The sequence below is a fragment of the Sciurus carolinensis genome, chromosome 1, assembly GCF_902686445.1.
Source record: "Sciurus carolinensis chromosome 1, mSciCar1.2, whole genome shotgun sequence".
Lineage (NCBI taxonomy): Eukaryota > Metazoa > Chordata > Mammalia > Rodentia > Sciuridae > Sciurus > Sciurus carolinensis.
In genome coordinates, this window is record NC_062213.1 from 1,587,501 (window position 1) to 1,614,983 (window position 27,483).

The 27,483-nt window shown below is 59.3% G+C and overlaps 3 protein-coding genes across 10 annotated transcripts; all 3 read left to right on the forward strand.

The window, feature by feature from the left end:
• The first annotated feature begins 243 nt into the window (after positions 1-243).
• Positions 244-15,700, forward strand: Eef1d (eukaryotic translation elongation factor 1 delta). 4 transcript variants are annotated; one of them, XM_047516748.1, is made up of 8 exons: positions 5,908-7,004; positions 8,728-8,851; positions 9,228-9,299; positions 14,217-14,316; positions 14,396-14,496; positions 14,693-14,914; positions 15,222-15,416; positions 15,605-15,700. In XM_047516748.1, the coding sequence occupies exons 1-8, from the start codon at positions 5,908-5,910 to the stop codon at positions 15,641-15,643; spliced, it is 1,950 nt and encodes a 649-aa protein (XP_047372704.1). In that variant the 3' UTR covers positions 15,644-15,700. The 4 variants fall into 4 exon arrangements, with proteins under 4 accessions (XP_047372725.1, XP_047372735.1, XP_047372704.1 ...); XM_047516759.1 differs by having other exon boundaries at positions 8,731-8,851; XM_047516769.1 differs by lacking the exons at positions 5,908-7,004; positions 9,228-9,299 and adding an exon at positions 244-392.
• Positions 15,701-16,643: 943 nt separating this feature from the next.
• On the forward strand, positions 16,644-19,818 carry Naprt (nicotinate phosphoribosyltransferase). 2 transcript variants are annotated; one of them, XM_047516803.1, is made up of 13 exons: positions 16,645-16,934; positions 17,035-17,162; positions 17,238-17,320; positions 17,528-17,658; positions 17,746-17,861; positions 18,074-18,270; positions 18,347-18,487; positions 18,738-18,822; positions 18,915-18,995; positions 19,087-19,189; positions 19,267-19,421; positions 19,505-19,612; positions 19,701-19,818. In XM_047516803.1, the coding sequence occupies exons 1-13, from the start codon at positions 16,709-16,711 to the stop codon at positions 19,761-19,763; spliced, it is 1,617 nt and encodes a 538-aa protein (XP_047372759.1). In that variant the 5' UTR covers positions 16,645-16,708; the 3' UTR covers positions 19,764-19,818. The 2 variants fall into 2 exon arrangements, with proteins under 2 accessions (XP_047372749.1, XP_047372759.1); XM_047516793.1 differs by having other exon boundaries at positions 16,644-16,934; positions 19,505-19,714.
• Positions 19,819-19,970: 152 nt separating this feature from the next.
• Positions 19,971-27,453, forward strand: Mroh6 (maestro heat like repeat family member 6). Of its 4 annotated transcripts, none has more exons than XM_047516705.1 (14): positions 19,971-21,531; positions 21,765-21,908; positions 22,075-22,229; positions 22,889-23,006; positions 23,222-23,406; positions 23,489-23,626; positions 23,767-23,881; positions 23,989-24,132; positions 24,204-24,377; positions 24,614-24,781; positions 25,018-25,137; positions 25,369-25,471; positions 25,562-25,627; positions 25,754-27,453. In XM_047516705.1, the coding sequence occupies exons 1-14, from the start codon at positions 21,259-21,261 to the stop codon at positions 25,981-25,983; spliced, it is 2,133 nt and encodes a 710-aa protein (XP_047372661.1). In that variant the 5' UTR covers positions 19,971-21,258; the 3' UTR covers positions 25,984-27,453. The 4 variants fall into 4 exon arrangements, 3 of the variants coding, with proteins under 3 accessions (XP_047372661.1, XP_047372671.1, XP_047372682.1); XM_047516715.1 differs by having other exon boundaries at positions 25,562-25,578; positions 25,754-25,804; XR_007103912.1 differs by lacking the exon at positions 25,369-25,471 and having other exon boundaries at positions 25,511-25,627; positions 25,754-25,837.
• Positions 27,454-27,483: the final 30 nt, after the last annotated feature.

Below are 27,483 nucleotides of genomic sequence, written 5' to 3' on the forward strand. Positions count from 1 at the left end.
GCCCCCCGCCGCTCTGCGCCTGCGCGATGGCCGCTTTGCTCGCGTCCCCCAGCGCGTGCGCCGGACTTGCCAGGCCCCACGGGCGGTTCCACTCGGTGGAGAGCGGAGGGGAGTCGAACTGGCTGCCGTTCTTTTCCTGGCACTTTGAGCCAATTTATCCCGTGGAGAACGCCTGTGGGGTCAAGCCCCACCTGCTTGTGCCTGGGTAGCTAAGGGGCGCATAGCTTCCAGAGCCCCGACCGCGAGGCGGCGCAAGCTCAGCACCGCGTCCCCCGCGGCGCCGATCGTGGTACGTCCCGCTCCATTTCCTGTGCGCTGCGCGGACGGCCCGCCCTTTCCACAGCAGTCCCGCGCTGCAGTTCCCTCCTCTTGGTGGTGTTGGTGGCTAGCGTGTGAGTACCGCGACCCAGTCGTAAGGAGCGCACGCGCCGGAGAGGCCCTAGGGGCCAGCGCGAGTGGGCCAGCGTGGACCGCCACATGGCCCAAGGCGGCGGCCGGCTGGGTCGCAGAGCCCGCGCGCTTCTTGCTGAGCGCGTGGTCGGGCGCACTGCGTGGCCCGGCGGCCCATCCTGGGACCCGCCCTGAGATTGGTCTGGCCGCTAGGGTGGGCCCCAGATGTTGTTCGTGCTTGTACTCCTCGCGTTCGTCCAGCACGTGTTAAACACTTACAGCACACGGAGCTCTCGTCATAGAGGGGAGGGCACAGGTGCAACCTTCGTGAGACTTAGATGGTTCCCAAACGCGAGAGTAAGGAGTAACGTATGGTTCTGAGTGGTTCGAAAGAAACAGTTCTCCTGGTGTAGCTAAGTGGTCTGGGTGGAGAGGGGACGTAGAGGGGGTCTGTTATGCTATTCCTAGGAAATGAACGCTTTCAGAGGCTGTAAGCAGAAGAGACGGCAGAGACTTAGCAGAGCCCCGGGGACTTCGGGTTGGTCACTGGAATGAATGAAGGGCCCCTCTTAGCAAAAGAACCGTGTAGCTAAACTTTGGGGTGGTTCCTGCCACATTGGGAGGGATGCTTCTTGATGTTGTCAGAGGCAGATGGAAATGAGATCTCCAGCAGCTGATTTCCCCCTCCTGAAACTCTGTGCCCAGGTAGGAAGATAGGCAAAGGACAGATGTGCCAGGAGCCCCCAAGTGTCCCCTGAGAAATGCTTTCTCATTACATCCCTGGCGCATACACTCAGACCTTGCTGGGCTCCTAGGCCTTCCTGTGCAGGGGTCCTAAGCTAATCCTATGTGGCAGCAGAATCCAGTATCTACCTGGAAGAGAAAGGACCTTAAAGGAGGGCAGGTCCCCTTCTAGGCTGCATGGTGACCAGTTCAGGCTTCCGTTTCCTCATCTTGGAGTTAAGGGATGGCAGCGCCTTCCCATGGGCTGCTAGGGTGGTGTTTGTGGCAGCGAGTGGTGTGTGTGTGTGTGTTTGTAGAAAGACCACTGATGCCTTTTTGTCTATGGTTACTCTGAATGACTTCCTTTGGGTAAGGTTTCAGGGCTTAGCACAGGTGGACAGCTGTGCTTGATGAGAACTTGGTGGCCAAAGAGAGTATCTCTGGAATGTTGCCTGTCCTTGTTAACGTTCCTGGGGCTGAGGACAGGAAATGCAGCAGTAAGCATTTGTAGGACCCTTGTCTTGTGCCAGGATTCCAAGATGACGTGTGCATGTTGGAAATTGGAAGAAATGAGGCATTTGTGTGAAGTGCAGGTATTTATTGAGCATGCCACGACTCTCTAACCCCTCACCTCACTGACTTGGCAGCATTCAGTGACCATAGTACTTGGAGCCTGAATTTTCCCACAGTGTAAGATGTCACACTAGACATCACACCTAGTCCCCAGCTAGGTGTCCTCAGTCCTGTGTGAGACATCTCATACCTGTCCTAAGTTGGGTGTATGGAGAAGAGTTGAGAAAGCAGGAGACATCTAACAGACCCATGGCTGTGCTGGGCTCATGGGTCAGCCCAGGGTGCTGTGGACTGGGACAGAAATAGAAATGATAGAGATGGCATTTGAGGCAAGAAAGCTCTTGCGGGTGGCTTGGGTAGTTCCATTGTGCAGGGAAGCAGCTGAGTAGAAACTTGGTGCTGTGGAGTTTGCATTCTGTGAGAAAAGGTCAAGGGATCATTCCCATGCACAGATCTGCTCTTTCCAATGTGACCGCACACCTGTCCTGACTAAAAAACCCCTTCCTCTGGCGTCCTTGCCCCATTTCAAGTGCTAGCAGCTGCCCTTTTGGAAACGGAACATATCGAACATTCTCTTGGGCAGCACTGAACCAGAGACTCAAGTCAGGCCAGCCTAGAAAGATAGAGGGGCTTCTGGGGTATAGCTGAACCAGCTGACCCCATCCCCTGCTGATTGTTGGAGGTGGAGTCTGGGAGCCCATCAGTGCCTGGGGGATGGGGTAACTTGGGCACAGTGGAGGCACACCCAGAGGATGAAAGGTGTGGGGGCAGGGCCTGGGAGTCAGCTCTTCCTCTTCCATCTGCCCTGGTGCAGGGAGATCTCCAGGCCCTTCCACTGTGGTGAGTGTAGCTGTGTCATGCCCTCATCTTCCTCAGGGCCTAATCCTTCAGGAGTGTCCTTCACAGGGCTTGCTAATCAGGGTACAGGCTAGCAAATGCCACAGGGGTCCCAATCCCACATCTTCCCCTCAGCAGAATAGATGTGGCCTGGCCCCAGGACCCTGCACATACTTCAGAAGCTGCATCGCCTTGGCCAGTGAGCTCATTCAGTAAGTTTCTTGTGAGATTTGCTTGTATGGTGTTGGACACTCCTGCAGGGCTGATGGGTACGTCTAACTAGGACCAAGGGCCCATTAGGCCTGGTGTGCTACATCAACTGTCTGCATCCTGGAACCCCCCCAGAGATTGGACCCCTTCCACCTCTCACAGGAGAGACCTTGGCAGGAGTCCAGCCTGCATCCCCAAGTGGGTGGGGGCCCTTATTCTGCTGTGTCTGAGCCCACTTATCTGGTAGCTGGCTTCCCTGTGCTACAGTCTCTTGGCACGCTGCCACTGCCTGGATCAGCCTCAGAAGGGCCGTCTTACGTAGGGATGCAGCTGGTGTTCAAGAACCTCATTGCTTCCTGTTTCTGGCTGGCCTTCCTGGATAGCCATGGTCTTGTACGGGTGTGTACTCCAGGGAATGGCTGATCTCAGATATTTGCAGCCTGGACCCAAATATGCTGAAAGTTCCATCCCTTTATGCAGCTGTGGGAGAGAGCAAGTATGGAATGACCCTGTCCCTTGAGAGCTGTTGCTGCTTATGCTTCACCCAAAGTGGCATCCTTGCCTGGGCCTGGCCTCTTACCCACCCCGGTGGTGGCACCTGCTGAGTAGAGGCCCCAGTGCCAGTATGGATGTGGTTATGGTGGTACCAGAGCCCATGGCTCAGTGGCTGGGCTTGGGCCACCTGGACCCTTGGAGGGTCTTCATCTTCTAGGCCCCTCTGGCAGTCCAGACCCAGTGCCAGTGCAGGGGAGGGGCTTGGCTCCTCAGCAACCTCAAGGGGTAACTGTGAGTGCTGGTTTGTCTTATCCCAGTTTGCCTTTGGGCTCAGGTGAGGAAAAGGTGGGAAAGGATGACTCCAGTGGTGGTCCCTGTGTGTCCCTTGGGGCCTGCCTAAGCTCCACTCCAGGAGCTACATTTCAAGGGATGATGGGGCAAGGCTGCCTCCAGGATTGGGGTGGTACAGGTCTGTCCCGTGCTCACCTTCTGTCACCACACCACCTCCAAGCAGCTTCCGAAGGCCGTCCAGCCTGCTTGGGCTGCCCCACTGCTGTCTGGCCCAGCTGGCTGTCCCACTGTCTAACCTTGATGCTTTTCCTTCATGCTGTCCTAGGAGGCCAAGCAGAAGTAAGTACACCTGCCCAGTGCTCCGTCTCTTTCCTCTTGAGCCAGGGAGCCCCCCAGCCATCCCCTTGCTACCTGTGAGGAGTTGGGCTTGCTGGGGGGCAGCAGTGTGGCACTGGTGCAGGCAGGTCAGCATGTAGCCCCCTGCAGGGAAGTGATAGCCACATGTGAAGTTGTGGCCCCAGGAAGTATTCCTTGTTGGCAGATGCCTTGGAGGTGACTTCCCCTCCTTGAGCTGCAGCTCCTGCCTCTAGTCCTGGTTTTAGGTCATTAAGACCAATAAGGTATGGCAGGGTATAAGTTCTGGGGCCAGCTTAGTGGGCATTGTTGAAGGGACAGGGATCAGCCCAGATCTGTACTGCTCCATGGGCACTGAGCAGCTAGTAAGCCTTGGGGGCTTGATGCTGGAGGAGTTAGAGATCAGACAAGTCCCTGCTGTGTTGATATACTCTCTCAAGGTCAACCTGCTGCCTCTTGGCAACAGTGGATGATGTCACAGTGCCCTGCCTCCTGGGCTCCAGGCCGCACACTCACCCCTGCCTCTGCCCCAGCAGCCTGGCCTTGGTGAGTGAGGGGCGGCCCAGGGACTTCCTGCCTGAGCCTCTGTGGCTCCTGACCTGCTCCTTGTGGTGGAGGGAGCCTGGTGGGCTTAAGGATACAACAGGGAGATCTTTCTGAAGTCCACTGCATAGGTGGAATTTAGACAACTGAGCACACCTGGAACCAGTGGGCGCAGACTGTGATTTTGTTGTGGATGCTAGGAAAGGGTCCTGGTCCAGAGGCACTCAGCCTGGCAGGTCCATCTTCCCATAGAAGCAGTGGGACAGCGTTGGCCCCCTGCTCCAAGTTAGTTCCTGTGGGTTGTTAGCTTAGGCTTGGAAGTAATCCAGCCAGAGCTGGCCATGGGGCAAGGCAGCTGAACACATGGTGTTGCTTATTTGTGTCCCCTGAGCCACTCGCCCCCTGGCCTTTGGGGCTGGCTGCCAGAGTCTTTGTGGCCTCCCCTTCCCCGGCACTGTATCTGGGAGCAAACTGTGGATTTCTGTGCTACTGGCAGGATGCAGGAGCAGCAGGGGCATGACCTCCCTGTGGCTGCTGGTGAATGCCTAAGACCCAGGCCCTTGTCTTGCACAGGGCAGCAGATGCCTGAGTTACACAGCTTGAGGGGTAACCCAGGCCAGTAAGGAGGTTGGGTCCCCCAGGGAAGAATCGTGTCCTTCATTGGCCGCAGTAGCAACTGAGGAGAGGTGGTGACAGCTGACTGAGTAGCCTGGGCCCTGGTTCCTTTCCTTTAGGACAGTTGTCCACATCTTCCCTGGCGTGTCCTATTGATGTGATCCACTTGACCTCTGCTCCCAGTCACCCCCCACCCCTTTGCTAAGATTCCTGCCCCTGCACTGGACAGGCTGCTGCCCTGGGTGGGGCAGTGGTGAGGCTGTGGCATTGCAGGTGGCATGGTGATGGACAGCCACAGTTGTCTTTCTGTGAAGTGCAACACCAGCTATCCAGAGGGGCAGCCAGATTTAGCACATGCAGAAGCACAGGAAGTATAACTGGAGTTAAGTTCAGATAAACAATGAGCAGCTAATTAGTTTGTCTCAAATACTTATGGGATATACTTGTACTCAAAAACTACTGGTGGTTCACAAAGTCAAGTCTAATTGAGCACAGCTGTTGCGACTTTATCCGCAACCCTACCTGGAGGCTCCATGAGAAGAGGTTTCTGTGGCAGGTTTGGAAGTGGTGTTCTCTAGATTCCTTTCATTGGGCTGTGAGGCCCGTGGGGTTGCAAAGGCAACTTTTGCAGTAAAAACATGTAAATATACATAGATGTATATGTTTGTTTCTTCTTGATTTACCAAAGCTCCCCATGAGTCTGGCTTCCCAGCCTGGGCATGTCATCTCATGGAGCCCCTGGGGAGGCGCCCCGCCCCTCCTTGCCCCAGGTCTCCTGCCACCCCTGCCAGCAGGCTGAGGAGGGCCCGGGAGGCAGGTGCCTCTGCTGTGTTGCAACTGCCTTCTTGTGCTTGCTTTTTAATGCTGCGCCCGAAGATGAGGAGCGGGAAGGCCTCTTGTGCCCTGGAGACCGTCTGGGAGGACAAGCACAAGTATGAGGAGGCCGAGCGGCGCTTCCACGAGCAGGAGGCCACGCAGGCCGCCGCCTCTGCCCAGCAGCTCCTGACACAGGTGCCAGCCGAGAACGGGCCCGGTCAGGAGGACACCGAGGCCGCCAGCCAGGCAGGGGCCCCTGACACCAGCAGCAGGAGTGAGCCCAGGAAGAGCCGTGACAGCAAGAAGCCCCTGCAAAAGAAGAGGAAGCGCTCCCCTAAGAGCTGGCTCGGCCAGGTGGACCTGGCCCTCGTGGGCCTCTCGGCTGACCACGTATGGCTGGACAAGCCACTCTTCGACCAGGCGGAAAGCTCCTACCGCCAGAGGCTGGCAGATGTGGCCGCCCAGGCAGCCCAGCTGCCTGCCCTGGCTCCTTGGGGTCCCTGCACGCATGGGAACCAGGTGGCCTGTCACCACGTGACCTGGGGAGTCTGGGTCAACAAGTCTTCCTTTGACCAGGCTGAGCGGGCTTTTGTGGAGCAGTCTCAGACCCTGTTGCTGTCTGCAGAGGGGAGCTGCAGGCAGGGGGCTCCTGATACAGGCCAGCTGGTGGCCACCCCCAGCCTGGCCCTGGTCCACCAGCCCAGCCCACCAGCCAATGGCCAGCCCCCCCTGGGCAGCCTGCAGGCACTGGTGCGGGAGGTGTGGCTGGAGAAGCCCCGGTACGATGCTGCCGAGAGGGGCTTTTATGAAGCCCTGTTTGACGGCCATCCTCCTGGGAAGGTGCGCCTGCAGGAGCGAGCTGGTCAGGCAGAGGGTGCCCGGCGGGGCCGCAGAGACCGGCGGGGCCGCAACCCCATAGGAAGCAAGAGGGCCGGGCCGCGGCGGGCCGATGGGGAGGCCCCTTCTGCCTTGCCTTACTGGTATTTCCTGCACAAGGACGCTGAGGCCCCCTGGCTCAGCAAGCCCACCTACGACAGCGCCGAGTGCCGCCACCATGCTGCCGAGGCCCTGCGCATGGCCTGGCGCCTTGAGGCCGCCTCCCTGGTTCACCGACCTGGGCCCCGCTCTGGCCCATCCATGTCCAGCCTGAGACCCAAGTAGGAGACCTGTGCTCGCGGGCACCCAGCCTGGCCTGGGCTACAGGCACAGGACTGCTGTTCCCAGCCTGGGCCCCTCGCGCTCCCCCCTGTCCCCCCCCCCCCGGGTGGGTGCGCTCCCGTGACCTGAGGAGGACCCGGCCAAGTGGAATGTGAGGGCAGGTTGGGCAAGGCTAGTGTATTCTGTCCTTGGGGAGTCACAGAGTTCTGACCTGTTGAGGTTGTAGGGGACGACATCAGCATTAGGGCAGATGGCCTGGGGTGAGGTGTGGGAGCCGTGGCCACAAGCCTAGCCACTGCGTGTGCCTGCCTCTGAGGTAAGGTGGGTATCAGATTGAGACCTGGTGACGGGTCAGGCAGCCTCTGTCTAGAGAACTCCTTAGGGAGGAAGACCTGCCTTCAGCCTAGGGTCCACGTGGCCTTCCTCCAGGACAGGTGAACACAGGCCTAGCAGTGGTTTCTGGAGGCCAGGGGCCTGGGGAAGGGGGTCAGTGCCTGGTCGTGGACTACACCTCTGCAGCTGCTGGGCCTGGGCAGAAGTGGGTGGGGTGGGTGGACATGGAGGGAAATTGGAAGGTCCCAAACAGTTGCCTGGACCTTGTGGGAAGTGATACCCATTGGCCCCTGGATACCAAGGGAGGGGTAGCACCCCACAATGGGCTGCCACTTCCTGCTTGTATCTGCTGTCCCTGTGACCTGGTTCCATGCCAGGTTGTCCTGGGTGAGGGGAGTGGAGGAGAGGCAGGGTCGTTTCTCTTTGAAAGGGCACTCGTTGAGGCCTGGTGATGGCATGGGGTGTCCCTGGCACAGAGAATTGGTGGCAGAGCTGCATGGGTCTGTAGTACTTGGCAGGACCACTGGAGAACAGAGTAGGCAGACTGAGGGGAGACAGTGAGGCCTCATGTGCAGAAATGGGACTGGATATGGCCTGTGGGCTATGGTCTGCTGGACTTGCCCAGAGCAGCAGTTCTCAAACTTCAGGTCTTGGGACCCTGCAGAGCTTTTGTTACATGTTTACCATCTTGGCTCTTAAAACAAAGTACTGAAAATACATATTGACTGAAGAAGAAAAAACTTTTGCTTTGCTTTTTGCACATTAGTTCCCCAAACAGGTTATTGTCAAAAACACCTTTCCTGTAACAGGACAATGCAGAGAGCACAGTGGCCTGTTTTACATTGTAGCAAATCTCCCTTGGTCTGTCTCTTCTGGGTCTGAGGCCTGTATTAGTATTCTCACAGCAGCAGCTGCTTCTGCCCTCAAGCTGCTGGTACCTGTTTGTGGTTGAAAAGGGAGCACCTTAGGGCTGGAGATGTAGCTCAGGGGTAGAGCACTTGCCTGGCATTCATGATACCCTGAATTTAATTTCCAGAATTGCAAAAGAAAGGAGAAAGGGAGGAACTTTGGGGACCCCCAGAGGTTCTTGGACCAACTTTGAGAACCACTGGTCAGAGGACAAGCCTGTGGACCCCATCGAGGCCCTGGAGGAAGCCTTGTTGGGGGTGGGAGGAGAGACTGGTGTGTTGCTGTGGCAACTGTGTGCAGAGGGGCCTTGTGGGCTTCTTGTCAGCTGAGGGTCGCTCGTGTTCTCCCCGGGACTGTGGTGTGGTGTCGCAGCCCCCCTGGCACCCACTCTTCAGGCAGGATGGGTCAGGCCTGGGGCCAGGGACTGAGTGGGACTCCCTTCTCCAGTCATTCTGACCTAAACTCTCCTCCTGCTCCCAGCAGAAAAATGGCTACCAACTTCCTAGTGCATGAGAAGATCTGGTTTGACAAGTTCAAATATGATGATGCAGAAAGGAAGTTCTATGAACAGATGAATGGGCCTGCGGCCGGCGCCTCCCGCCAGGTGAGGGAACGCGCGGGGCCCGCGGGCGGCTGCAAGAGAGGGCTGGCCAGGTCGGGTGGGCAGGGCACATCGGACCAAGTGTCCAGTGTGCTAGGAGTGGTGTTTGTCCGTCTCCTGTCCCACACGTGGGGCAGCGCGCTCCTGTGCTCCCGGCAGCGGGGGCCAGCCTTGGTGTGGAGTCCACCTGCAGACCCTGTCCTCAAACACCCCCTGCTTGTCACCTCTGCTGGAACTTTCTCTGCAGTTCTTTCTTGCTTTCTGAGTGAGGGTTCTTGGGATTGTGTGTGTGTGTGTGTGTTTTTGTTTTTGTTTTTTTTTTTTTTTTTTTTTAAACAAAAAGAGAGAGAGACGGTTCTTTCTGCACTGTTGTCTGCAGGAGAATGGTGCCAGCGTGATCCTCCGCGACATTGCGAGAGCCAGAGAAAACATCCAGAAGTCCCTGGCCGGAGTGAGTACCCACAGCCTACGTGTATGTGGGCTCGTGCTCGGCCAAACAGCATGTCTGGTTTTTTTTGTTGTTGTTGTTGTTTTGTTTTGTTTTGTTTTTTTCCGTCTTGGTACTGCTAACAATTTTGACCCTGTGGATCAAAGTTTGGGTACCATGTGCTGCACTGTTCTTGCAGGACACAGCAGTGAGGCCTGCAGAACTGAAACTTCCAAAAGATGATCTTTTGCTCTCGACCTTTCCACGCCCTTCTCACCTGTTTGTTCGTGGTTGCCCTGGCCATTCCCTTGGTATCAGCCTGGGCTGCTGGGCTGAGTGGTTCAAGGCACACACTGGGAACATTCGGAGGCCTGTGTCCTCCTGCTTGCTCCCTGCTGAAGGAGTGTGTGTGTGTGTGTGTCAGGCCTTCCTTCCCTCGTAGGCCATGCCCTCCCACAGAGAGTGGTGGTTTCACAGGGTCTGTTGCTTTTCAGATCATAGAGTTGGCACCCGTTTGGCCTCCAAGTCCCAGACTGAGAGTAGGAATGGAGAGCAGTGTTTTGTCCAGCTCTGACCTGACGGGCTATCTGGGGAAGGTGTGTCCTTTAGATGGAGGACAGACTGCTGCTCTGGCTTCCCTACTCTAGGGAAGTCAAGACCTCATTCTCAAATGGGGGTGATGTCCTGGCCTGGAGGGCCGGGTACCATTTTCCTGTTGACTGTTGTAATGGCTTACTGCAAGCTTTGTGCTCAGAACACAGACTTACCATCTTATAGTCCTGAGGTCCATACGTCCAAGATGGATCTCAGCGCCAAAGCCCTGGTGCCAGCAGAGTTGTTTCCCTTCTGAGGCTCTGAGCACATCCCTGCCTTTTCCAGATTCCAGAGCTTGCCCACATTCCTGGCTGATGGCCCCGGCTCTCACTTTGACTCTCCATCTCTGCTTCTGCTTTCATTCTCTCTGACACGGGATTCTGGTGATTGCTTTGGGCCTGTCCAGATGATCAGGATACTTTTTTTTTTTTTTTTTTTGGTACTAGGGATTTAACTCAGGGGTACTTAACCCCTGAGCCATGTCTCCAGCCCTTTTTATATTTTATTTAGAGATAGGGCCTAGCTAAGTTGCTGAGGCTGACTTTGAACTCTCAATTCTCCTGCCTCAGCCTCCTGAGCCACTGTGATCATAGGCATGTACCACTATGTCTGGCCCTTCCTGTCTTAAAAACATGAACTTAGTCATGTTTGCTAATTCCTTTTACACGTGAAGTAACAGATTCACAGACTCTGGGGATTGGGAAATGGCATCTTTGGGGGGCCATCACTCTGCCTATCCATAGTCCACCATCCAGTTCCCAGAGTCACGTTGTGCCACATTTATCCCACACAATTTCCTTAGGTGTCTCAGTACTGTTGGGCTCAGTGGTGCACACTGGTGATCCCAGCTACTGAGGAGGCTGAGGCAGGAGGATCAAAAGTTTGAGGCCAGGCTGGGCAACTTAGTAAGACTCTGTCTCAAAATAAAAAATAAAGAGGACCTTTTTTAAAGTGCTACCCCCAAAAAAGTTTCATCTCCCCCACATTATCATCTCAGAATCTCATCTGAGTCAGACTTGGGGTGTTGTGCTGCGGTCCATCTTAAGAGGTTCTATCTAGGTGTGAACAGTGAAACTAGGGCACAAGTTACCTGCTCCCCAAGTACAGTTGTGGGACAGGTATAGGGTAGTAGTTCCCATTCAGAAAAAGTGGAAGGGAAAATGGGCCATTTGTCCCAAGCAGGCTCAGAATCAGGCAGGCAGTTGCATGAGGTGAAGACTTGGGAGCACCCTGAGGCTCCCAGCGTCTGCTGAGCCCATCCTGCCACAGAGCACTTGTGACAGCCTTCCTGCCCTGAGGCTCCCAGCGTCTGCTGAGCCCGTCCTGCCACAGAGCACTTGTGACAGCCTTGCCCGTGGAATGCTGGGGTCCTGCGGCCTCTGACTTCATCTTGTTTCTGTCTCTTTTTCCAAGTTGGCAGGGTTTCTGCTGACATGAACTTCTTGAGAGCTTTTTGGGTCCCCTTTTTGTGTCACAGGGTCTGTGCCGTGACAGTCCTCTGTAGGTCTGCAGTGGGCGGTCTCATCCCATTCTTTGGCTCCTGTTGGCTGGCTTAGGAGGTCCCTAAGTCAAGCACCTGACTCTGGGTGGCCATGTAAATCCTTTGGCCTTTGGGTCTTTCCTGGGCACCAGCCACCACTGGCTCTCTCTAGCCCATGCTTTCCTCACTCGTGTCTTGGAGTCTGGAGGGTCTGAGAGTGCCCCACACCATCAAGTCCTGGTTCCTTTTTGCTTACTTCCTCTGTCTCCTTTTTCTCATCTCACTGTAAAGGTCACAGAGCCAACCTGTGCCTTCTAGGCTAGGCTAGGAATCTCAGGGGAGGTCATGTTCCTTTGCTTAGGAGTCTAAGCACCCTGCCTGATACATTGAGTCACCCTATCCTCCAGTGCCCGTCCCCTCCCTGGAGGTTCCTACTTCTGACTCCCACCTGAGCCCACACCGGCAGCACCTGCCATAAGTGTCCTCCAAGGTGCTATCTCCTGCTGCTCCTCGCCTCCTCCCTGGCCTTTGCCTCCACAGCCTGCCTAAGGGAGCCAGGACTTTTCTGCGGGGCTCCACAGAGGCCTTCTAGCCTTAGCACTGCCCAGTTCCACAGCTGCCTCCGCATCTCTAGGGACTTTTAGCAGCACCCCACTTGCAGGGGCCAAGGCCTCTTGTGTTTCCAGTTGCTGGCACTGTAACATTGCCACAGTCTAGTGACTTAAAATGGTGTGCATTTATCATTTTATGGTTCTGGAGGTCAGAAGTCTGAAATGTCTCTTACGGGGCAGAATGGAGGTGTCCGCAGGTTCCTTCTGAAATCTCTAAGAGAGTTATTCCGTGTCTGCCTCAGTGCAGACTCTTCTCAGCTGTCCATCACTCCAGCCTCCATTCTGGCTCCTGTCTCTTGCATAAAGTCTTGTGATGACCTTAGGCCTATGCCCACCTCTAGGTCCTTAGTCCTCTCTACAGAGTCCACTTTGCCACATGAGCCAGGGTAGTACAGGTGTTGGACATTTGTATGGCATTTGTATGTGGACGTCTTGGGGCCACTGTTCTGTCTGGCACAACTGGTGTATGGGCTCCTGGGAAGCAGTGCCACCACTGTGTGATGGGTCCTGCTTCATGCTTGGCTTCCCCACCCCCATATACACAAACACACACAATTTTTTCTCCCCCCCCCCCATAGTACTGAGGATGGAACCCAGGACCTTAGACTTGCTGGGCATGCACTTTACCATTGAGCTACATCTTTGGCCCTTTTTAAATTTTGAGATGAGTTTTGCTAAGTTGCCTGGGCAGTCCTTGAACTTGTGATCCTCCTGCCTGAGCCTTCCAAGCAGCTGGGATTACAGACCTGGCTACCACACCTGGCCTTGGCACTCTCTTGTCCCTGCCTTGCCTTCTACCTGTTCTAACCCCACCAGGCCCAAATCCCAGTACTTCACCCCTGTCAGGCCAGGCAGAACCCCCACAAACTGCTGCACTGGAACCACACATATTGAGCTCCAGCAGCCAGAAGGCCAGGGCAGACTCTGGCTCTAGGGCTGCAGGAAGTCTTCCTGCTGTGCCTGTTAGGCCGTCCCCGGAGCGAGCCCCAGCTGTGTGGAGACAGAACTGAGACCATCCCCACATCCCATGCTAACTTGTGCCTCTTGCAGAGGGACCTTTTCCTTTTCCTCAGGCCTACTTTGTTGGGTGGGTGAGGCCCTAGGCACCCAGGCCCTGCCACTTGCAGACTATGGCTCTGGGGCAGACACCAATCCCCAGAACACAGCCCCACTCCCTGCCCTGGAGACAGCCTTGGCACTCCAGCTAGCCTCCACTCAGGTGGATCTCCTGGGCCTCACTGCCTGCCATTCCTGCCAAATCCTCTGTGTTGCTCAGCTCCCACGAGGCTGTGGTATCATTGACTGTGATAGAACCCAGGGGTGCTCGTGCTGTGCAATTGGGCAGAGGCCTGTTTGCTGCCTCCTGCTTTGAGGAGTAGGTTCTGCTGTGGAGCAGATGCTGAGAAAGACCCTCCTACCCTTCAGGGGAATCCCATCCCATCTGCAGGGACCACTGGGCTAGGACTCATGTGCCCAGGTGTACCCCCACACCTCAGAGCCAAATGACCCCCCCAATCTGTGGTGTAGGCCCCCCACCTAAGGACATCTCGGGACAGGCGTCTAGAAGCTAAGGTAGGCCCTATGGGAGGAGCCTGCCCTGTAGTTACCTGGAACCTTCCAAGGCCAGCTCTGGCCTGAGATGGTGCATGCCTGTAATCCCAGCAGTTTGGGAGACTGAGGCAGAAGGAACAAAAGTTAGAGGCCAGGCTGGGCAACTTAACGAGGCCCTGTCTCAAAAATAGAAAGGACCGGGAATATAGCTCAGTGGTAGAGTGTCCTAGGTTCAGTCCCCAGTTGAGGAGGGAGGGCAAGGGGTTGGACTGGTGGCTCCTGCAAGCTTGCTCCTTCCCTACTGGCCCCTCAACTGCTTTCCCCTCCCATTTCCAGCTCAAGGCGGTGCTGCCCGGCCCCCCTGAAGCCCTGAGCCAGGCTGCCCCTGGGACTGTAAGTCCTGCTGCCACCTGCCAGCTACTGAGCAGTGACAACTCTGAGCTGCTGCCGCCTGTGTTTCAGCTGCCCCAGGCCCCTGCTTCTCATCCTATGCTCTCTGCTTGACTGAGAATGTTACTGTGGCTGTGCAGCCACCCTCTCTGAGATTAACAGGTCTTTACACCCTCGAGGGTGGGTCTCCGCAGGGAGAACTGTCATGCTGTTCCTGAGCCTCCTGCCCAGGATGGGGCTCTGCTTCTGAATGCCTGAGTGAGGGACCCCAGGAGCAGGCTGGGGCACTGAGCCCCACCTTCCCTTGCCTTGCAGAGCTCAGGCCCTGGAGCCTCTGGTGGGCCTGGTGGAGATCACAGTGAGTTGGCTGTCCGGATCGCCAGCCTGGAAGTAGAGAACCAGAACCTGCGAAGCGGTGAGGCCCCGGGACTGATAGTTGGGCCCCTCCCCACCCCAGACCCTGCCATCTGACCCCTGTCCCCTTGTACCTGCAGTGGTGCAGGACCTGCAACAGGCCATTTCCAGGCTGGAGGCCCGGCTGAGCACCCTGGAGAAGAGCTCACCCACCCACCGAGCCACAGCCCCACAGACCCAGGTGAGCACCCCTCCTGGTTTACACCTCTCGCTGTGGTCAGCAGTGAGGCGGTAGAGCCCAGGAGGGTTCATCCACTCCACATCAGGGTGGACAACACTTGTCCTTACCTGTGCACCTATAGCCCAGGCACTCGGGGATGTCTAGGGTCAGCAGAGAGGAGAGGAATGAGTGGGTCTCATCTTCTCACCTGTGGCAGCACGTGTCTCCCATGCGCCAAGTGGAGCCCCCAGCCAAGAAGGTCGCCACACCTGCAGAGGACGATGAGGACAATGACATTGACCTGTTTGGCAGCGGTGACGAGGAGGAGGACAAGGAGGCTGCCCGGCTGCGGGAGGAAAGACTGCGGCAGTATGCAGAGAAGAAGGCCAAGAAGCCCTTGCTGGTGGCCAAGTCCTCCATCCTCCTGGATGTCAAACCCGTGAGTTGGGGCAGGGTGGGACTCGGGGAGGGTAGAGGTCCCTCAACTGCAGGGTGTTGTGGCCTGTCCAGTCTCAGCCTCTGATTCCCCACACTCCTGGTCCTGGTGGAAGTCAGGGTTAGAAATCTTGGGATAAGAACAGAAACGTGGGACAGGGCAGGTGTAAATTTGGACTGTTTCCAGCGGCCCTTCAGAGAAAGTAGAACTGTGTCCTCACTGGTCAGAGGCCAAGGAGGGGTGGGGACTCCCGTGGTGTTCTGGAGGTTTCTGAGGTGGCTCATCTGGCCTTCCCTCCATTTTCCCACAGTGGGATGATGAGACAGACATGGCCCAACTGGAGGCCTGCGTGCGCTCTATCCAGCTGGACGGGCTGGTCTGGGGTGGCTCCCAGCTGGTGCCTGTGGGCTATGGCATCCGCAAGCTGCGGATCCAGTGTGTGGTGGAGGATGACAAGGTGGGCACCGACCTGCTGGAGGAGCAGATCACCAAGTTTGAGGAACACGTGAGTAAGGGGCAAGCGGGGAGAGCAACCAAGCTGGCCTGGGCCCCTCTCCCACACTTGCTGCCCCGTCAGTGAGGAGTGGTCCCTGAGGGAGCTCCACTGCAGAACAGGCTCCTGCCAGGCAGGCCCTGGAGTGGGTGGGCCTTGGGGAAACCAGCCCCTGACACCCGCGCCCCCTGCTTCCACAGGTGCAGAGTGTGGACATCGCAGCTTTCAACAAGATCTGAGCCAAGCACAGGTCCAGTCGTCTGAGGCCCTAGGAGATTAAAGACTGAGACTCAGCACTCTTGGCTCCCGTCCTGTCATTTGGTCGGCCGTGCTCTACCAGACCCCTGGCCCACACTTGTCCCTGCTGGTCTCTGGCCCACTTCTTTCCACCTCTGTACAAGTGACACACCTGAAGCTGTTGAAGCCAGAACCCAGTCTGTTGGCTCATTACCTTAAGAGCCCCTCCCTTTCCTTTCCCCTCTCTGCTCTTGTCCCTGCTCCCAGCAGGTGTCCTGGCCCTGCCGCTCTAACAAGGGGGACCCTTGTCTTTCCCCCAGACAACCCTTGGCTCTGTGGGGCCTTTCCCCTGCCTGCTGGAGACTTGGCCCTGGCCCAGTCCCATTATGTTCTGGGATGGCCAGAGTGTGGCCAGTCGTGTCTGGAGTCGTGTACCACTGGGCTGTAGGCCAGCATGTCCAGGCACCCTGGGTTTTGGGTGACGTGGTGTTGGGCGTGCTTACTTAATATTGGAGCTGTCATCCTGGGGTTCTTGGCCACAGGGTAATGTGATACCCCTTCAGAGAGTTTTGAGAGTTTCTCATGGAGCCTGGAGTGCAGAAACCCACAGAAACTAATACCCCACACATGGGCAGACAGCCCCCTCCCCCTTTCCTAGGCACCCCTCACTTGTGAAGGACAGACTTGGGGCCTATCTGGGTTAGCCCTGTCCCAGCCGAGCTGCTGCAAGGTCCCCAGCTACCCACAGCCCTTCAGTCCCAGCTTGTCCTGGCCCTCCCTGCACCTGGGGCAGAGGCCAGGGTGACACGCCCTCCTGGCGAGTCCTGCAGCTGCAGCCTGCCACGGGGAGGAGATGACCGCTAGGAGGCCCGCCCCTTAGCCGAGGCTGGCCCTGGATTGGGTTCCGAGAGGGGCGGGCGAGCAAGTCCCCGCCCCGTCCAGGATCCGCAGGCCTGTGGCCTTCCTGCCTTCCTTGGCGGGTGGGGTTGGGTGGGGTTGTCGACCTCTCCCAGCAGCCAGGCCTGTGTCACCCCCAGTCGCCGGGTGGGGCGGGGCGGCGGAGCGGGATGGCGGCGGAGCGGGACGCCGAGGGCGAGGCGGCGGCGCGGCCGCTGCTCACCGACTTCTACCAGGCCACCATGGCGCTGGGCTACTGGCGGGCGGGCCGCGCGCAGGACCCCGCCGAGTTCGAGCTCTTCTTCCGCCGCTGCCCGTTCGGCGGTGCCTTCGCCCTGGCCGCGGGCTTGCGCGACTGCCTGCGCTTCCTGCGCACTTTCCGTCTGCTGGACGCAGGTAGCCGCGCGCCCAGCGAGGCCTTCGCGACCCTGATGAGACTCCCGACCCCGCGAGGCCCGCTCTTGCCCCCGAGCACGAGCGCCTGTGTCGCCCGTAGACGTGCAGTTCCTGGCCTCGATGCTGCCACCGGACACGGAGCCCGCGTTCTTGGCGCACCTTCGGGCCCTTGACTGCTCCGCGGTGACAGTGCGGGCCCTGCCCGAGGGCTCCCTCGCTTTCCCAGGCGTGAGTGTGCGTCGGAGGGGCTGAGGAGCGGCCTGAGGTGGGTGGGCCGCATGAAGCTGACTGTCCTCCCCGCAGGTTCCGCTGCTGCAGGTGTCAGGGCCGCTCCTGCTGGTGCAGCTGCTAGAGACGCCACTCCTCTGCCTGGTCAGCTATGCCAGGTGGGACGGGAGCTCTGTAGGGTCACTCCAGCGAGCTTGGCCCCTTGAGTGGAGCGCTGGACTGGGGTCCTTGGAGGGCTGGCCTCCAGGAGGGACTGTGGGAAGGCTGAGGTGGACCCCTGGGACTGGAACTCCAAGCCTCAAGTAACAGCCCATTGGGTAGCTCCTGACTGTCACTTGGGTTCCCTGGCCTGTCACTTGCCACAGCTTGGTCGCCACCAATGCAGCTCGACTTCGCCTGATCGCAGGGCCCAATAAGCGACTGCTGGAGCTTGGCCTGCGTCGTGCTCAGGGCCCAGACGGGGGTCTCACGGCCTCCACCTACTGCTACCTGGGCGGTGAGAGTGGAGGGAGCCAAGGGCTGGGAAGGAGGAAGCCCCGCCACAGCCCACAGCCCCACACGCCTGCCTGATTTCTCTGCCCAGGGTTTGACAGCAGCAGCAACGTACTTGCTGGGCAGCTTCGGGGTGTGCCGGTGGCTGGAACCCTGGCCCACTCCTTCATCACTTCATTTTCAGGCAGTGAGGTGCCCCCCGACCCGGTCAGTATCTCTTCTCAACCCTGTTGTACTTCAGAGGGCAAACCTCAAGACCAACGCTTGTCCCTGTAGGGGTAGGCTGGGCCCAGCTGCACATATACAGGTGCCACCCCAGGAAGCTGGCACGCTGGTGGCATTACCTTTGCCCTCAGGCCAGGGGTATATCGGCCACTCCCAGACCTTGCACCACCCCCCAGGCCTATCTGTCTCTGCAGATGTTGGCTCCAGCTTCTGGCAAGGGCCCCCGGGTGGACCTGGTTGCCAGCGTCAAGTTGTGGCTGGAGCGAGTGTGTGCCCATCTGGGGCTGGGGCTGCAGGACCCACACCGGGGGGAGCAGGCAGCTTTTGTGGCCTATGCACTTGCCTTTCCCCGGGCCTTCCAGGGCCTCTTAGACACATACAGTGTGTGGAGGTAAGCTGCAGGCTTTCCCCAGGGTGGGCGGCTGGCAGAGCAGCTGCAGCCCCTGACCCTTTGTCCATGCCTGCAGGAGTGGTCTTCCTAATTTCCTGGCAGTAGCCCTGGCACTGGGGGAGATGGGCTACAGAGCAGTGGGTGTGAGGCTGGACAGTGGTGACCTACTTCAGCAGGCCCAGGAGATCCGCAGGGCCTTCCAGACCACTGCTGCCCAGTGAGTCCCCCATAAGGGGGCATGCCTAGTAGGAGGCCCTGTGGGAAGCCAGAAGATGGGGTGTAGGGGCATGGGGAACAGTGTTCCCACGGTGAGGGGCATCAGGGCAGGCTCTGGAAGGGGAGGTGAGGGAGGGGGCTTCCAGGGGGTCTCCTAAGGGAAGAGCCTGACTGGGGGTGGGAGTCCCTCAGCGCCTCAGCCTGGGTGAATCGGGAGTCTGCGGGGCATCCCTGAGCGCCGTCACACACAGGTTCCAGGCGCCCTGGCTGGAGGCTGTCCCCATCGCTGTCAGCAACAACATTGATGAGGAAGAGCTGGCCAGACTGGCCCAGGAGGTGGGGTGGAGGTGGGTGGACCAGGGTGGCGGAAGGACCCCGGAGCCCACAGGTCCCTGGCTGGGCTCAGTCCTTCCTCCCCTGCTCCACAGGGCAGTGAGGTGAACATCATTGGCATTGGCACTAGTGTGGTCACCTGTCCCCAACAGCCTTCCCTTGGCTGCGTCTACAAGGTGGGGACAATGTCTGGGCCAAGGTTGGGTGGCTCCAAGGAACTGGCAGGTGGAAGACAAGGGTCCAGCCACCCAACGTGTCTCTCTGCAGCTGGTGTCAGTGGGAGGTCAACCTCGAATGAAGCTGACCGAGGACCCCGAGAAGCAGACGCTGCCAGGGAGCAAGGCTGCTTTCCGGCTCCTTGGCTCTGATGGTGAGCCCCTCCTATCCCTGCTGCTCTTCAAGCCCAAGAACCCCAGACATGTGTTACTCTTGCCCCCACCCACACAGGGTCTCCGTTGTTGGACCTGCTTCAGTTGGCAGAAGAGCCACCGCCTCGGGCTGGGCAGGAACTGAGGGTCTGGCCTCGAGGGGCCCAGGAGCCCTGCACTGTGAGGCCAGCCCAGGTGGAGCCCCTGCTGCGACTCTGGCTGCAACAGGGAAAGGTGACTGCTGCCCTTCCTTTCTGCTTCCGCTGAGCCCCTGCCCCCAGCCATCCTCAAGACCTGCTTCTGCCCATCTTGTGCAGCTGTGTGAGCCGCTGCCATCCCTGGCAGAGTCCAGAGCCTTTGCCCAGCAGTCCCTCAGCCGCCTCAGCCCTGCCCACAGGCGGCTGCAGAGCCCTGCAATGTACCAGGTGGGCAGAAGGCCTGTGGGTGGGCAGCTCTGTGTGCCCTACACTCCTCTGCCATCTGCCTACCAGCCCCCTCCTCTGCTCCCTGCAGGTTGCACTGTCTGAAAAGCTTCGGGCCCTGGTGGACAGTCTGAGTGCTGGCAGCCTCCCGTGAGAATCCCAGGGGTGGAGGGTTTCTTGGAAACAACACGAGCCACTCCCTGTCCCTACAACTTGTCTTGTGTCATTTATTCATTCACTGCTTCTCTCTTGGCCTGGGGGCTGGGCTGGAACAGAAATGTGGAGGTAGCCTGGAGCACCCAGGCTCAGGGGCTGGACCAGATCCGAGTTTGGAGTCCGAGGGCCACAGAGAAAGAGGGTTTTGGTGTCTCCCTCAAAGTTGGGGGAGCTACCATGAAAGAGCTCTCCTGCTCGAGGCAGTCGGGGAGGGAGTAGAGGGATTTCAGACAATCCAAGTGTGGTCCGGCTCCGACACCTGCTGAGGGCACTGCCCCTGGCTCAGAAGTGGTAGGGCCACCTCAAGCCTCCCAAGCCAGGGAGAGCCCAGGCATTCCCCTGCCATTGCTGCTACCAGCCCTGTGTGATCCTTGCATCTGTCACAGGCCAGCCAGGGTCTGACCTTGGGACCTCAGGTCCTGACTCAGCAGCTGGGAAGCGGGGAGGAGGAGAGGTGAAGCTGGGGCTCAGTGGGGGCTACCCTTGCCTCTGCTTAGCAGGTTGGTGACCTCAAAACTGTTTGGGAGGGTGCTCTAGGCTTGATAGCAGGGCACGGGACCTGGGCCTCTCCCATCCGGGCAGCTTGAGGTACACAGAGCAGTGAGGGAATGGGGAGAACGCTCACCATCTAGGGTTCTTCCGGGAGCACTGCCACCAGCCCAGCACTCTGCCAGACCAGCTTATCCGGCTCCCCTGGCTCCAGGCTGGGCAGCACCCACGTGGTTGGGTAAGGGCAGCGGCCTTATCAGACCAGTCCCGAGGAGCATGAGCCTGGAGAGAAACATGTCTCACACACAGGGCAGCACAATACAGGCACCCAAAGGACAAATGAACCCAGCCCTGTAGTCCTGGGGGCCAGCCCTGGGGATCACTGTCTCAAAACAGGCCAGGACCCAGAAGGTCCTATCCCAACAACGGTAGGCAAGAGGCTGCAACTTCTGCCTCCTCTACTCCACAGCCAGGATCCCAAGCTCAGGCGGTGACAGTATCTATCAGTGCCTATCCCCGGATGTCTGACTAGAGTGGAATGTAGGGGACCAGCCCAGCCCCGAACCTGCTGGGAACTCCTACGGGATGTACACAGCTACCCTGTGTATCCAGGCAAGAGGGGTTGGAAGTTGAGGTTAAGGGTCCTTCTCTCCTCTTTCTGGATCCATAGTCTCCCAGGGCCCTGGTGGGCAGAGCCAGAGCACAGACCCCAGGCTTCAGGCCGACTGCTCACCTCCAGCAGCCTGGCGAGCCCTGCCCAAGCCAGACAACTCCATTCACCAGTCACCCCTAGCACAAGCTCATTCATGCACGCACGCACGCACGCACGCACGCACGCACGCACGCGTGGGCCCGCCCGGCGCCTGCTTCTAGGTCAGGCTTGGGCAGGATTTCCTGGGAGGAGCAGTGGCAGGTGCGGCTAGTCGGGTACTACAACTGGGGGCATGTGGGGACTTGGCCGGGGGCCCCCTACGGGGGCCCTAACCCTGACAGCTCTAGCTGAAGGAATCCGGTCCAGTCAGGGGCCGCCCCTAGGACCCTCTTCCACGGGTCCTCAGTCTGAGGCCCAGGAGCCAGGAGCTGAGACGGAGCTACAGGCCCAGATACTCACTGACCCTGAAGCCGAACCTGGAGACGGGACCACTGACGCCACAGCTAGCAGTGGGCCCCGCCCTCCGCACAGGGCCCCGCAGCCCGCCCCAGAGGGGCCCCGCCAGGTGCGTGTTGAGGGGTGTGGCACTGTGGGGACCATGGGGAGCACAGCTCCTCTTGAAGACCACCTGGACACTGGACGGAGAAGAGGTGTTGGAGCTGGGGAGGTACTGTAGATAAAATAGGCTGAAGAGCAATACAGGGGCACGGGGTTCGCAGCAAGCCTGGAGCCTGGGGAGGAGCTGGTGGAGGCTTGGGAACTTCATACACCCCACCCACCCTGCCCTTCGCCCCCCAGAGTTCCTGGGAGGAGGGGGCCCTCTCTGACCTCGCGCTCTACACGGCTGCCTGCTTGGAGGAGGCTGGCTTTGCAGGGACCCAGGCAACAGCGGTCACCCTGTCGTCAGCCCTGGAGGCCCACGGGGCACGGCTAGAAGACCAGGTCAGCCCCCACCCTCTCCCTGCCCCAGGTGGGGTATTGGAGCCTGTACCCTGGTGCATATGCCCCCTTCAGGCTGTTTCTGCTGGGTGGGGGTGGGGTGCTTGCGAGAGGGTCACGGTGAAGAGTCAAGGAGTTCTGACCACTGACACCTGCCCCCTCCACCCAGGTGCATACCCTGGTGCGTGGGCTGCTGGCACAGGTGCCCAGCTTGGCTGAGGGGAGGCCCCGGCGGGCGGCCCTGCGGGTGCTGAGTGCACTGGCCCTGGAGCACGCACAGGATGTGGTGTGGGCACTGCTGCCGCGGTCGCTGCCCCCAGATGGGTAACCCAACCGGCCTGCTCTCCCGCGGCCCCACGCGGCTTCCTTCCTGCTTCCCACTTGGCCATCTGGTTCTGGGATGGGCACACTGTGAGAGAGCAGAGCCTGGAATTCCCTCCCGTCCACTGCTGCCCTCACATCCATGCCCCCTTATCGTCCGCAAAATCCCTCTGCCCTTCTGCCTTGGGATCCTGGAGGATGGTGGTCCTGCCTTGGGGTTGCCTTCTCTCTCCCCAGCGTGGTGTCAGTGGGTGACTACCCGGGGTTTTGCTCTGGGGCAGTGAGCAAGCAGAGTGACTTCCACACTGGAAGGCCTCTAGCTTTTGGTTTAATTTGCTCCAGAAGAAATTATCTTTGATTTTATTCTCTATGAGCTATTGTACACACACACACACACACACACACACACACACACACAGTGTGAAAGCATCAGGTCGGGTTCACTGTCTCTGAACCAACAGGGCTCTGAAGTGGACCCCAACCCGCAGCTGGTCTCACACACTGGGCTCCAGTGGGGCTTCTTCTGCTCCTCTGGGAGGGCAAGGGGTGGTCTACTTTCTCCTCCCCAGCTGGAGCCCTAGTGTCTGTCTCTAGTAGCAGCCCCTCACCACCCAGCCCTGCACCTGATTTTTGTCTCACATCTGATCACCCTGTACTCCCAGGGCAGCGGCAGAACTGTGGCGCAGCCTAAGCCGGAACCAGCGCGTGAATGGACAGGTGCTGGTGCAACTGCTGTGGGCGCTGAAAGGAGCAGCAGGAACGGAGGCTGAGGCGCTGGCGGTAAGAGGCTGCACCTGCACTGCCCAGGGGCCTGCTGCCCTGGGGTGAGTCAGCCTCCTGGGAGCAGACAGGGCCGTGCCTGAGTCTCCCTCATGCGGAATATCACGTGCATGTCCAAGGCTTTATCCTCATCCTGGCTGTGGAGTGCCCTCCTCTCTGGTGCCTGAGGTGGCCCTGGGCACTGCTCAAGCCTGAGTGGACCACTTGCGCCACAGGCCACACGGGCTCTCGGTGAGATGCTGGCGGTGTCGGGCTGCGTGGGAGCCACGCGGGGATTTTACCCGCACCTGCTGCTGGCGCTGGTCACGCAGTTACATGAGCTGGCTCGTGGGGTGCACTCTCCTGACAGCCCTAAGGCTTGGGCCCCATCCCACCGAGGGCCACCACACAGCCATGCCAGGTGAGGAGAGACACTGAGGTAAGTGGGTGGCCAGCACCTCCTTGGCCCTTACTGTCCACTAGACCACTGCCCCTATCTGCAGCTGCACGGTGGAGGCCTTGAAGGCCCTGCTCACTGGGGATGGTGGCCGCATGGTGGTGACATGCATGGAGCAGGCTGGAGGCTGGAGGAGACTGGTAGGAGCCCACACACACCTGGAGGGTGTCCTACTGCTGGCCAGGTGAGGAGGGGCCCCAGGACTGCGCGCCAGGAGGTGTCCTGCTGGCCAGGTTTCAGACAGGGGTATACGGAGGGCGAGGTGGGGCTTCTCCAGGGGCCAGGCCCCAGTCCAGGGAGAGCTCCCATTTACCCCACCCTTAGTGCCATGGTGGCACACGCCGACCACCACCTGCGAGGCCTCTTCGCAGATTTGCTTCCCCGGCTACGCAGTGCCAACACCCCGCAGCGCCTCACCGCTATGGCCTTTTTCACCGGGGTGAGTCCTTTTCTGGAAGGGCGGTAAGGGATGGCAGTGCACTTGGACCCTAAGGAGCGCTGACCTGCGGGGACTGAGAAGCCCGCCGACTCCGCGTTCCTTCCTAGCTGTTGCAAAGCCGGCCCACCGCGCAGCTACTGCGGGAGGAGGTCATCCTAGAGCGGCTTCGAACGTGGCAGGGCGACTCCGAGCCCACTGTGCGTTGGCTGGGCCTGCTAGGCCTCGGCCACCTTGCACTGAATCAAGGGAAGGTGAGGACCGGGTCAGGACAGGGCCCGGACTGGGCCTGCCAGGGGTTGGCCACTAGTCCCTGTCTCCGCAGGTGCGGCACGTGGGCACGCTGCTGCCGGCACTCTTGGGCGCCCTGGGCGAGGGCGACGCGCGGCTCGTGGGTGCAGCGCTGGGTGCACTGCGCGGGCTGCTGCTGCAACGGCGAGCTCCTGTTAGGCTGCTGAGCCGCGAGCTCCGGCCACGCCTCCCGCCCCTGCTGGACGATGTGAGCAAAACCCCGCCTCCATGGCCGTCCCGCCCCTCCAGGCCTCTCAGGCCTGCAGTCTCAGCCCCTCCCCTCCAGGCTCTGCACCCCCTCGCACCAGGCCTGCTCCCCATTCTGACCCCAAACGCGCCCCAGTCAGCGGCCCTCCTCAGACCATCTCCTTCCTTGCTCCACCCTGGCCGCCCCCTCACTCTTGAACCCCTCTCCCTCTCCATTCGCCTGTGCCTCCCATGCAGGCCCGGGACTCAGTCCGCGCCTCGGCAGTAGGGCTCCTGGGGACTTTGGTACGACGGGGCCGAAGTGGGCTCCGGGTGGGGCTCCGCGGTCCCCTGCGGAAGCTCATACTACAGAGTCTCGTGCCGCTGTTGTTACGCCTTCATGACCCCAGTCGGGACACTGCTGAGGTCAGCTGTCCCTCTCACTCCATCCCTATCTCATCCAACTGCCTCTCCCTACTCCTGTCCTGCTGCCCCCAGGGACACCCACAGTGACCTCAAGGGCTTCCAGGGTCTTAGTCTCCCTTGGGCTGCTGTTCTGCACCCCCTGCTCCGGGCTCTTCTAAAGCTCCTGGCCACACCCCCTCCCCTCCACCTTGTGTCACTCCCTGGATCCCTAACCCTGCTCCCTTCCCCTATGCCAGAGCTCGGAGTGGACCCTGGCCCGCTGTGATCAGGCTCTTCGCTGGGGCCTGCTGGAGGAGATGGTCACTGTGGCCCACTATGACAGTCCTGAAGCTCTAAGCCGTGTCTGCCAACGCCTGGTCAGTAGAGGAAGAACGGTGATGGCGAGGGGGTATGGTCAGCTACCTCCAAAGCAAGTCTCTACCCCACCCAAAACTGACCATCAAGCTCCCAGTGGGGCAGGTCCATGACCTTGCACCACACTGTCCTGCCCTGGGGCTCCTTCGGGACTCAACCCCTAGGTTCCCCTCTGCAGCCTCCTCCCTGTGCAGGATCGGCCCTCCTCCTACAATGAACCCTTCTGTTCCCAGGTTCAGCGATACCCCAACCACATGCCCCGCTTCCTGAGCCAGACCCAGGGCTACCTGCGGAGCCCGCAGGACCCACTGCGCTGGGCGGCCACTGTGCTCATAGGTAAGGTAGTCTTGGGGTAACGCAGACTATCCTACCCAGGGCTCTACGAACTGGCATGCAGCTGGAGCTTACCGGTTTGCTTTGGTCCAGGCTTCCTGATCTATCACGTGAGTCCCAAGGGTGTCAACCAGGAGCTGCTGGAGTCCCTGTTCCAGGGTGAGGACTCAACCTGTCAGAGCCTGAGGTCCTGAAGGGGTGGTGGATGCTAGGACCTAGTGGATGCTGGAGGGCCGGGTCTTGGATGCCGGCATCCTGAGTGACCCTCCCTCCCTGTGTGCACAGACCTAGGGCAACTGCAGAGCGACCCTGAGCCAGCGGTGGCCGCGGCGGCGCACGTGTCTGCCCAGCAGGTGGCGCTGCTGACCCTTGCACAGGGCCGACGGCGCGGTCCCCGCCTCCTGCGCCTCCCTCGGCGTCCCGCCCGCTCTGTTCGGCCCGCACCTCTTTACACAGACAGCCCGTTCCAGCGCAGGAGCCTCGCCGGCCGCTGGGGCTGCTCGGGAACCCACTGAAAGTGGCCTTGTGCCCAGCGTCAGACCCCGGACTAGGGTCTGAGGACCAGTGTCTGACTCTGGCACAGACCCACACAATCGTCAGTCCCCATGATGGCAGATCTACAAAAGAGGCCCCTCCCAAGGGGTGTCCAGGGCCTGAAGCTGGATGCCATGCTCCTTGCCCTGGGATCTCTCTCTAGAGATCCACCACGTGATAGAGAAAGACAGCTGGCACCGTTTCACGCTGAGCCCCTCCTCTCTTGCACCCCTGGGTCCATCTGTCCCTGCCAGACCTCCTGCTTTCTAGGCCCCTGGAGTGTGCCCTCTTCTAACTTGGGCCTGGCAACTGACCTGGAGAGCACCTAGCCTCTTAAGTGGGGTCTGCACCGCACACAGGAAACCATGCCTCTACAGGCTCTCCTGTCCCCTTCCTGGCCCCCTGCCTCCTTCTGCCTGCCACAGCAGACCACCCTGCTAGGCCTGCCAACAGCTGGCACCCCCTTTCCTTATCCTGTCCCCTGTTCCTTACTGCTTTGCTAGTTTATGTCCTCTCTGCTCAAGAGGCATTGAGCTGCCCTCCTACCCACACCTGCTGTCCTCTCTGCACTGGCTATCCATCCCTGCCCCACCTGACCATGGGCTTCTCTAGAAGGTTCCCCTAAGGACCCTTCCTGAGGACAGCACAGGCTGGGATTACCCTTATGGGCCGAGGTGTGGCTCAGGCACCCATGCCACCAAACAGGGTGAATGTGGGTTGTGTGACTGGACAGACAGGAGAGGCCCTTCCAGAGGCCATCAGAGCTGTAACCTCTGGGCACTTGTCTGAGCGGGTTCCTCCACCTAGAATACCGGCCTTAAAATGTGCTCTTGCCCTTTGAGGCCTCTGTAAAGCTCCCTCCTTGGGGCCTCACACTGCAGGTGCCGTCCCTCAGGGACAGGGATGGGTCCTGCCCTCCCCGCCCCTCACATCACACCACCTGCAGGACAGTGTTCACAATAAACGTACACAGCGTGCAGGGGCTGGATCTGTCTGAGAATGCCAGTGTGACAAGCCAGGGGGACAGGGGAGAGGAGTGCAGCCAGACGAGGCACTCCACTGTGACCCAACCCACTGAAGCCTGGCGGAGCTGTTGGGACTGGCCTCAGGCTCTCTTGGTAGGGGAATCTCGGCATCCTAGGGTGAGGCCAAGGGCACAAGTCTTTGTGGAGCCAGGGGCCAGGATCAGCGCATCAATTTGGCTCTTCTACAGCAGATGCCAAAAAGGATTGAACAAATAAGAAACATATCAAGGAAATGCCAGAGAGGCCAAGAGGCTGCCAGATCCTAGTGACAGAGAGGGAGGAGGAGGGGGAGCTTGTGTGGAAGCACTGTGGACTTCCATTCTGGCCAGCCACGTGCAGAGCTGAGTATCAGAACATAACCCAAATACCCAAATGGATCTCCTCAGAACAGCCGCCCCCCCCAAAAAAAAAAAACAAAAAACAAAACAAGCCTGGCTTCACCTTCCTTGCAATCCA